Raw genomic sequence first — 10646 nt, forward strand, 5'->3', positions numbered from 1 at the left:
TTTAATTAAACATCTGAACTTAATGATTTTGTGTTTTTACTGTCATTACATCAGAATTATGGTTACTAAAACTATAAGTCTGAAAGGTTTGAGAAATCCTTTAATCTCCATGGCAACAATTCAGTTGTTAAAACGCCTGATTGGACTTAGCCCCGCCTTCAAGGTGCAGCTCCTCCCCTTCTCGCCTCCTTCAGACTAGCCAGCAGCAATTGGCAAACAGCTGGTGGAACTGGTGACCTCGTTATTGGAGCCACTGCTCAGAGAAACGCTGGTAAAAAACATTAAAGGTTTAATAGAGGAGCCACAAAGTGATAAATTAGGAAGTAACATTTCTTTTAAGTCGTATTTGATATTTATACAATTTTATAACAACTGAAGGTACTTAGTTGTGCTATAAAATGCTACTATGTCCCTTCAAATGTCCACAGTTATTCTGGTGATAAAACATTCTCTGACCAAATGAACCAGAAATTCTGTAAATGTTTGAAGTGAAAGTCGTGCAGGAAGTGTTGATTTCCCTGTAAGAAGCGGCAGGTGAAGCTGAAGTGACTGTTTTGCCGTTGCAGACGTACCTGTGGGAGATGACCAGCGGCTCGGAGGAAATCCCACCTGGACTCACCAACAAGGACGACGTCGTGTTCGGAAACATCCAGGACATCTACGAGTTCCACAACAGGTAGGCGAACAGAAACAGTTGCTATACATCAGGGTGAAACAAACAGAACCGTTTAGCTTAGCAGCGCTAACCTTTGTGCTCCTCAGTATTTTCCTGAAGGAACTGGAGAACTACGAGCAGCTTCCAGAAGACGTGGGGCACTGCTTCGTTACCTGGGTAAACACAGAGGATTATCGCCCGTTGATGCTACATTTAGCTGACATAGCGAAGCATTAAAGCGTCTCTGTTTGTGTCTGTGCAGGCTGATAAGTTCCACATGTACGTGACGTACTGCAGGAACAAACCGGACTCCAGTTTACTGATCCAGCAGCATGGAGCCGGATTCTTCGAGGTGATTTTCCCACAAAACCGCAAAACTTCATATGACTGAATAGCGGTGTTAGCTAGTGATGAATAACTCAAAACTAGAATGATTGAAACTATTAAATGTTTGAAACATCACTACATTTATTTTTGCAGCAGCAGGGATTTTTACATGATGTTCAGTTTGTGAGAACTGACTGGGGAAAGATGAGATGACAGAACTGAAACGGTCCAAATGTTCTATTCTGTGCTGGAGGGATGGATGTGGATGAATGTTAACATTTTGTTTTGAGCAGGAGGTCCAGAGGAGACACGGCCTGGCCAACTCCATCTCCTCGGCTCTGATCAAACCAGTGCAGCGGATCACCAAGTACCAGCTGCTGCTGAAGGTACAAACACATTTAAATCAGTAAAAAAAAAATTGTTTTCTCCTCCGTCTGCAAAACAAATCTGGAGATTTAAAACTGAAAGGAGTCAAAGTTTGTGTCTGGAATAACAAATGAAAGCTGCCACACGTCTCTGCTGCTTCTCTCGGTGCAAATTACTAATCTGTGTGATCATCAGCTGCCTGTGTGTGTTTTGCAGGAGTTGCTGGCCTGCTGTGAGGAGGGCAAAGGTGAGATTAAAGAAGGCCTGGACGTGATGCTGAGTGTCCCAAAGAGAGCCAACGATGCCATGCATGTCAGCATGCTGGAAGGTAGAGCCTCAGCCTCGCCGTGACTCTGCTGGAGACGTTTTTCTGTTTGTCTGATCTGGCTGTGATGCGGCTCCAGGTCTGGAGGAGGGCCTGGAGGTGCAGGGCGAGCTCCTCCTGCAGGACTCCTTCCTGGTCTGGGAGCCCAAGTCTCTGATCCGGAAGGGCCGGGACCGGCACCTGTTCCTGTTCGAGCTGTCGCTCATCTTCAGCAAGGAGATCAAGGATTCCTCTGGACGCACCAAGTATCTGTACAAGAGCAGGCTGAGGGTAATGAAGGTCATGTGATCATTAAACGCGCAGAGGAAAGGAGTTTAACTGACCTGCTTGTTTCCATGTCAGACCTCAGAGCTCGGCGTCACTGAGCACATCGAGGGGGATCCATGTAAGTTCGCCCTGTGGGTCGGACGAACGCCGACGTCCGACAACAAGACCGTCCTGAAGGTACGCGCACAACTTCCTCAACTTAAAACCTTCTGAGCAAAACGTTACCCAGAAACCCTGCTGCTGCTTTAAAAAATGTAATTTAATAAAAGTGTTTATTTAAACCCTCAGGCGTCTTCCTTGGAGCTGAAGCAGGAGTGGGTTCGCAGCATCCGACAGGTGATCCAGGAGAGGCGGGGCCACCTGCGGGGGGCGCTGCGGGAGCCCATCCCCCTGCCCAAAACGCCCAACCCAACCCTGGGCCGGCAGCGCAGCATCACCCGCAGGTGGGAAACACAACCAGCTTCACACAAACGTTGATTTCTGATCAATTCAGCAACTGATTAATTCTATTAAAAAAAAAACTGAAAAGGTTTGATAACATGCAGGTTTTTGAGTAAATAAGAATCAGAATGTGTTTAAATGATGTTATAAAACTGGAGCTGATTTCCCAGAATGCTGCAGTATTTCCAGAGCAGCAGCGGTTTTGTCACTAACTGCCTCCTATATAATAATAATAATAATAATGAAATCCAGACAGACGTTTGGGTGTGAGGGAAACTAAAGCCGCTGTGGTTTCCAGGGAAACGAGCGAAGACGCGGACAGCCTGGGCGACGCCAGCAGCCAGCCCGACACCGTCTCCATCGCGTCCCGGACGTCGCAGAACACGGCCGACAGCGACAAGGTAAACACTCAGGGCGACGCCACAGAGGGGCGTGAGCGGCCCAGTGATGACCTCATCACAGCTGCAGGGAGTGTGAGCTTGGTGTGTGTCTGAGGGATTTTCCACTCAGCGCTCTTCTTCTGCAGCCGCTCAGACGAGGTACGTTTGATTTTCTCACCTACCGAGGGCTAGAAGAGGGTGGGGTTAGGGTCAGCGACCTCTGACCTGGTGACCCTGCCATCCGTGGTCCGCTGGTCGGGGTCAGGGGTGAAAACTCGGGCGGACAGGAGGGCAGGCTGAGAGCAGCGCGGCGACGCTAACTGGGTCAGTTTAAACATTTATGGCGTCTTTTTGTTTCCGTTTGGTTAAAAGCTCCTGAACGTGAAGCAGCACTGAAAGATAAAACTAAAATAATCAATAAAATCTGAAGAATTATAGAAAAGAACTGAAATATCTTCTTATAAAAACATGTTTTATAAGAAGTTTGAAGAAAAGAAAATTCAAAAGGTTTTAAATAAAAGTTTTCAGGCAGGTGACAACCTATGATGAATGTCTGAATTGAACGAAATCTAAATATTTTGCAGTGCAAAACATCTTTGTATTTATAACTGTTTAAAAAATATAGATATAGGAGCGCTAAGCCTGATTTTAAGAAAATATCCTTGTGAAACAAATCCTACAATTAAATCATTTCTGTCTAAAAATTTAATCCAAACATGAACTTTAAGATTCCAGCTTTTAAAATGTTTTTGTGATTCTTAAAGTTTCTGGTCCAACTCGAGGACAGTGAAGTGTTTGTTTTTCTGTCCTCAGACTTTCTCCTGGTTTCTGTTTGTTTATTTTTCCTCTCCTGGTTTTCCGATCTTCTCGCCTGTTTTCCGTGTTTTGGGATCACAGCTGTGTTGCATTTAAACGGGGAACTCCCCTCTACTCCCTGCAGACCGCAGCGAGACTGGTTCCTCCCCTGGCTGGAGCCCACGTGCTCCGACTCAGAGCCAGCCGTAACCATAGCAACCTCCACCTATAGCTCCAGTCATGTGACTCCGTTTGGACCAATCAGAGCGGCTGTGGGATGATGTATGTGGCTGTCATTAGTCATGTGTTTAATCTGCTGAGAGCAACATTAGGTCAACACTCATGATGCTTTCAATTACAATCCGTCATCACAGTGTTTCAACACAGGGGGAAAAAAATCAATATGTAAAACTAAACAGAAACATCTTGGTATGTAAAATTTTCAAATTCTAAAAATAAATGCAATAAAACTATAAAATACACAAGTATATTAATATCTCAAACTAATTATATATTTATATGAATATTATTTTTTTTTGTCAGTTAAAAACATTTTAGAATCAAAAAGAAAATCTTAATAAATAAATAAAAGCATATATCTTTGATAAGCATTAGTGGAGCCTCCTGCACAGAAGAGGTTTCTGGATGGCAAGTCAATTTAAAAAAAAAAAACAAAAAAAAAACACTAGTCTATTCCAGCAGCCACTGTACAGAGCGTACAGCAGAAAAACAAGCTGACTAAATGTCCTAGGGTTGCTAGGAAATGGGCTGGGTTCTGTTAGTGCTGCTAGGTAACGAGTCTCAGCGTTTGGTGTTGCTAGGTAACGGGCAGTGCCTGCTGATTTGTGATGTTACAGTCTGGAGGTACCCAGACTGTACCTCCATACTGTCTCGTTTTCCAGACATAGTTTTATGAATCACCTATAGTCATAGTTTGGTTTTGGTCTTTTAGTTTTCTCCCATTAAGTATTGTTTTTATTTATTTTCAGTTAATTACAATGTTTTCTCAGTTTCATACTTGGTTAGTTTTGGTTACCTGTAATAACCTTGATGCTGTGTGTGTGTGCGTGTGCGTGTGCGCCTGCGCGTGTGTGTGTGTGTGTGTGTGCAGCTGTCTGGAGGCTGCGAGTTAGTGGTGGTGCTGCTGGACTTCACCAGTGGCGGCCCCGGGGAGCTGAGCGTCCGCTGCGGTCAGACGGTGGAGCTGGTGGAGCGCTCTGCGGACCGGCCCGGCTGGTGCTTGGCCAGAACCACAGACCAGAACCCTCAGCAGGTAGGACCGACTTGACTGGAGGCAGAACGTCGCACACAGTCTGCTCCTTCCTGACCCCAACCGTTTCCTCCCAGGAGGGGCTGCTGCCCATGAGCGCCCTCTGCCTGTCACACTCCCACAGTGCAGCCGACATGGAGGGGCTCGTCACGGCCTCCACCACCGCCTCCACCCCCGCGACCACCACCTCTTCTGCCTGCAACTCCTCCTCCTCCTCCACCACCACCAACACCACCACCTCCACCTCCTCCTCTGCTGGGAGCACTGGGAGGGGTGAGTATTCTGATTACATCACTTGTTTACACGGAGGCAGATGTTAGCAGCTGCAGCTGTCATGAGCGTCTCAGAGGGACTTTGAAAAGACAACAGACTGCTCAGATTTAATCACCGATGTCACTTCCTGTTAAAGCAGAAGCACATCCTGTCGCTCTAAATATTTAAATCCCTGATTGTTGGCTTGTAAACACAGACGGCTCGTCCCACAATATGAAACATTTAAACTGGTTTGTTTACTGGGATCTTCCGCGCCGCGTTGCCGTCAGAGTTTATGTCTGACCAACTTTCCGCTACACGATGAGCTGCGGCGCTCAGGAAGCCCACAAAATGGGTCCAGCAGCACAAATCAGCAGAAAAAAACCTTCACCAGCGTCGCTGTTTACACATGCAACCATAAATCTGCTCACAGCCAGGCAGGTAGAAACAACCAGCGGTCAAAAATACACTCAGTTTACCCAAAACTAATACAATAATCAGGTAAAACGAGAAATGCTCTTATCAGCAATTATAAAAATATATCATTAAATAAACTATTCATTCAAGGAGTTAGCTAGTTAGCTATCTAACTAGCTAAGCTCCGCCCACTCACCTCGTGGCCCCGCCCCCTGGGTTACTGCCTCAGCCTCCTTAAGGTAACAAAGTAAACTTTACTGATCTCAAAAAGCTACAACCTGTAATTAGTGGTGGTTCTAACAGTAATAATTCTCCGGGCAAACCAATTAAAATCAATACAATTATCACAAAAAACAAAACACTGATCAATATTTTATTTTCAAGTTTCTGGGCGCCCTTCTCCTTTGTGCCACCCTGGGTAAATGCCTATATCACCTCCACAGCCTCTAATCAAACTCAAAACACCAAAAAGTTACAAACTAATCTCACTGTCTGGCTTCTTCAATTACAAAATAAACAAATGAAATGTTTAAAAAGTTACACAAACCCCCAAAAATAACAAACACTTGATGAAAAGTAACCAAGCAAACAGGTAAAAAAAAAAAGTAAATAAAATCCAGTTAAAAAACTAAATGTAATTACAAAAAGTAGACACTGAGTAGAAAAACTATTTTTAACCCAAACGCTCAAAATCAACAAACCAAATCTCCCTTAAAGTTACAAGCTAACATCCCAAAAGTGACATAAAACAAACAAAAATTAAAGTAGAAACAACAAATACAAAAATAAGACATTTTCTAACAAGTATCAAAATAAAATCATCAGTTTGTGACTTCACAAACTTAGCGACAAGCTGCCGTGTGTCGCAGTGACAGGATATTTAGTGGTGAAGTGGAAACATGAACATGAACTCTGATTCACTTCAGTTTGTTTATGTCGCGCCAAACCTCAACAGCTGAACAGAAAACGGACCTGATTCTGGTCCAGAGACAAACACTGACCTGAACGCAGGAACCGGCCCACTAACATCCTGATGTGTGTGTGTGTGTGTGTGTGTGTGTGGGGGTGTGTGTGTGTGTGTGTGTGTGTGTGTGTGTGCGTGCGCGTGTGTGCGTGTGTGGTCACCTGCTGCTTTCTCAAACAATAGGAGCTGCAGTGTAAAAATAAACTTCAGACATGCCCTCCTGTTTATTTCTCCTATTTCTCCTCAGTTTATTTTATCATTGTTTTTTAAACCCAAATACTTTTTAAACATTTTAAAATATATTTAATAAAATGAATTTTTACAAATTTCTTTACATCGTTCCTTTTTTGTTTGTTGTTTTCCTTTAATTTTCTGTTCTTTCCATGAGTTTAAGGTTAAGACTTTATTGTGTTATTTTAAAAGCAACACACATATAATTAAATCATAATTTAATCATGTACACATAATTAGTTATTATTTTATTCTAGTTATTATTTATTTAACATGGAGAGATTAACACTAGATTTGTACATGATTGATTTTTGCATTTGTGGTTTTCCATACCTGCTGCAGTGTAAATGGTCTTAAGCCATTTATCCATTATTATTTTTAAACACAATCCTTTGGTAAGCTAACTGTCACAGGAAATAAACGATTGTTTACATGCAGTAACTCGTGGACCATTAAAAGGTGCCTGCGGACCACCAGTGGTCCAGGGACCACAGTTTGAGATCTAAAGCAAGTACTGGTCGACCTCACAGCGTTACTTACTGGACCTGTTCTAGTTATTACTTGTAGGTCTCAAATAAATCTACAAATAAAACATCTTTAAAGTTGTACGTTGAAGCAGTTTTATTAATCTAGTTTTCTTTAATTTATTTAATTTACACTGTACAAAAATATTGCCCTATTTTGGAAAGGAAATGTTGAATTTTAAATTTTAAAATTCCACAACCATATAAGTGAATTCTACAAACCCCGCCCACTCACCTCATGGCCCCGCCCCCTGGGTTACTGCCTCAGCCTCCACATGCCAGCGTCTCGGCAGATCCACCGAGCCCAGGGTCTGGCTGGTTCTGCTCCTCCATTCCCTCTGGATGGACTGATGAGGAAGCATGCGGCGAGGCAGAGGTGCATGCTGGGATTGTTCAGGCGTTTTGAGATGGATTGTGGGAGCGGACGAGCGAGGTGGGTTCACAGAGAGAGAGAGTGTGCTGGTTAATGAGTGGCAGGATGAGGTCGGTAACATTCCAGCAGGTTTCCTCGCTGTCAGGTTTCGTCTTTTAGCGGGGAAAACAGGAAGTCCTGTCTGCCATAAACTCGCCACAGAGTCGAACATCAGAGATCATTTCTGAACAGATTCCTCACAGAAATGAACCACAAAATATCTGCTCCTCTGTTAATAATTAGGCGGAAAGGGCAAAGTTCACTGAGGAAAAATCCACCGGTAACACTTTATTTAAAGGGGTGTGAATAAGACTGACATAACACCTGTCATGAACATTAATAAGTCTTCATGAATATTTATGACTGTTGTCATAAAGCGTCATTCGGTAAATCATGACACCTATAATACAGAGTTGACATTATTCAAAATGTCTTTGTTATGACAACTTGACATTAACCTAGACAGAATTGTCTGTTATGACAACTTGAAGAAATCATGATCTGACATAAATTTGTTATAAAAGTATTACCGATTAAATTTTAAAAATGTGCTTTATGTAGTAATATTATAAAGCTCTGCCATGTTGTTTACTCTTTAATTTCTTAATTTAACTGATCCTAAAGTTTTACAGCAAGATGTCTACAAAGCACTTATGAACTTTGCATTTGAAACATTATTTAAGGCTGTTTTAAGTAGTGCAATACACCATCTCCACCAGTGAGAGGCAGCAGTGCACGAACAGGCGTGCAGGTTGTTGGTGAAGAAGAAATCTTCCATATGAGGTATGTGTCTTATTAACTTTACATTTTCTTTGAGAAAATAACATTGACTATGTTCTCTTTCTCTGTAATGTTAGCTATGAGCAATTCAAGCCAATCCTACCTTGCTGTAAGTTAATGTTAGCTAAAGTTATTAAACTCCATTACTGTAACGTTAGCCTTTAATATTAAACGTATTTTAAAGACAGTCAAATTAGTTTTTTCCCTCCAATTTTAATCTAGCAAATTAAAAGCTAAGTTAGTCAAAGTTATCCTTCATGTGCATTATTTAGCTACTTGGCTGATGTGACACAGTGCTTGTGTTCTTTGCTTTGGCAAGTTTAGCCACATGAAGACCCAGGCTAGCCTAAGTACACATGGTGGGGAGGACAAAGTTGGCTAATGAAGACATGCTACGAGTGTGGAGGATGATAATAAGGACCAGCCACCAGAGAAAGAAGTTCCTATTTGACCAAAGAGAAAGAAGCAAAAAAAATATTCCCCAAGAAAATTAGGTAAGTCGTTTTTGTGTTAATATTTTCACCATGTGAAGTGTGAAGTGGGGTGGGACAGCCAGGTAAGTGGGGAAGCAGGAATCAACATTCACCAGCTGAGTTAAGTTACGTTTTAGACAACTAAAGCTGATGTTAAATCTATTTATTTATTAATAAACTTCTTGCAAACAACCATAAGTCAGAGAATCTGATTAGAAATAATTTAGATAATTAAGTAAAAAGATACACTCATGTGCCTAAAACTATATGTTAAATGATGCATTCTGAATAACAACAGTGGCAGTCTGTCTGAACTTCTGCCAGACAAATATTTGATCAGAATAATTTTGTTCAGCTTTAGTTATTAAGAAATAATTTTACTGCACTTTATGACAACCAGTCATGTTAACTAGGCATTTGTCTGCCAGTCTACCATTCTGACAGTGTGCAGCAAGGGGCATTTTGCTGCACACTGTGACATGATTCTTGGTTAATGTCAAGTTGTCATAACAGAGATAATTTTGTCTAGATTAATGTCAAGTTGTCATAAAGACATTTTGAATAATGTCAACTTTGTATTAAAAGTGTCAATAAATGCTGGAATATGATGACATTGTTTTTTGTTTTTGTTCTTTTTCTAAGTGACCACAATGAATTGAGTCATCACCGACTATGAGAATGTCCAGAAGAGATTCACCAAGTTTGAATTCATGAAAAGGCTTTCGCCATGATTAACTATTGCAAGAACAGCTGTAATTTCTGAGCATTTCTGGANGTGCGCGTGTGTGCGTGTGTGGTCACCTGCTGCTTTCTCAAACAATAGGAGCTGCAGTGTAAAAATAAACTTCAGACATGCCCTCCTGTTTATTTCTCCTATTTCTCCTCAGTTTATTTTATCATTGTTTTTTAAACCCAAATACTTTTTAAACATTTTAAAATATATTTAATAAAATGAATTTTTACAAATTTCTTTACATCGTTCCTTTTTTGTTTGTTGTTTTCCTTTAATTTTCTGTTCTTTCCATGAGTTTAAGGTTAAGACTTTATTGTGTTATTTTAAAAGCAACACACATATAATTAAATCATAATTTAATCATGTACACATAATTAGTTATTATTTTATTCTAGTTATTATTTATTTAACATGGAGAGATTAACACTAGATTTGTACATGATTGATTTTTGCATTTGTGGTTTTCCATACCTGCTGCAGTGTAAATGGTCTTAAGCCATTTATCCATTATTATTTTTAAACACAATCCTTTGGTAAGCTAACTGTCACAGGAAATAAACGATTGTTTACATGCAGTAACTCGTGGACCATTAAAAGGTGCCTGCGGACCACCAGTGGTCCAGGGACCACAGTTTGAGATCTAAAGCAAGTACTGGTCGACCTCACAGCGTTACTTACTGGACCTGTTCTAGTTATTACTTGTAGGTCTCAAATAAATCTACAAATAAAACATCTTTAAAGTTGTACGTTGAAGCAGTTTTATTAATCTAGTTTTCTTTAATTTATTTAATTTACACTGTACAAAAATATTGCCCTATTTTGGAAAGGAAATGTTGAATTTTAAATTTTAAAATTCCACAACCATATAAGTGAATTCTACAAACCCCGCCCACTCACCTCATGGCCCCGCCCCCTGGGTTACTGCCTCAGCCTCCACATGCCAGCGCTTCGGCAGATCCACCGAGCCCAGGGTCTGGCTGGTTCTGCTCCTCCATTCCCTCTGGATGGACTGATGAGGAAGCATGCGGCGAGGC

The 10646-nt window shown here is 41.5% G+C and overlaps 1 protein-coding gene and 1 long non-coding RNA gene across 3 annotated transcripts in view; one reads left to right on the top strand and one right to left on the bottom strand.

Moving 5' to 3' along the window:
* The window catches only part of LOC103155606 (kalirin-like), a 39381-nt gene that overhangs the window by 18936 nt on the left and 9799 nt on the right, over positions 1–10646 (top strand). For both annotated transcript variants that reach the window (XM_007577344.2, XM_016663684.1), the window contains exons 31-41: positions 567–676; positions 763–832; positions 918–1007; positions 1276–1368; positions 1565–1676; positions 1753–1943; positions 2016–2117; positions 2229–2383; positions 2680–2782; positions 4668–4829; positions 4904–5099. In XM_007577344.2, the coding sequence (XP_007577406.1) occupies positions 567–676; positions 763–832; positions 918–1007; positions 1276–1368; positions 1565–1676; positions 1753–1943; positions 2016–2117; positions 2229–2383; positions 2680–2782; positions 4668–4829; positions 4904–5099 (1384 nt within the window). The remainder of the gene's footprint in view (positions 1–566; positions 677–762; positions 833–917; positions 1008–1275; positions 1369–1564; positions 1677–1752; positions 1944–2015; positions 2118–2228; positions 2384–2679; positions 2783–4667; positions 4830–4903; positions 5100–10646) is intronic.
* On the bottom strand, positions 568–7974 carry LOC103155605 (uncharacterized). Its single transcript, XR_478057.2, has 3 exons — positions 7450–7974; positions 748–828; positions 568–658 (listed from the first exon to the last, which is right to left on the bottom strand). It is a non-coding gene; the product is annotated as an uncharacterized LOC103155605 (long non-coding RNA).

This window comes from Poecilia formosa, unplaced genomic scaffold (assembly GCF_000485575.1).
Source record: "Poecilia formosa unplaced genomic scaffold, Poecilia_formosa-5.1.2 Scaffold438, whole genome shotgun sequence".
Taxonomy (NCBI): Eukaryota; Metazoa; Chordata; class Actinopteri; order Cyprinodontiformes; family Poeciliidae; genus Poecilia; species Poecilia formosa.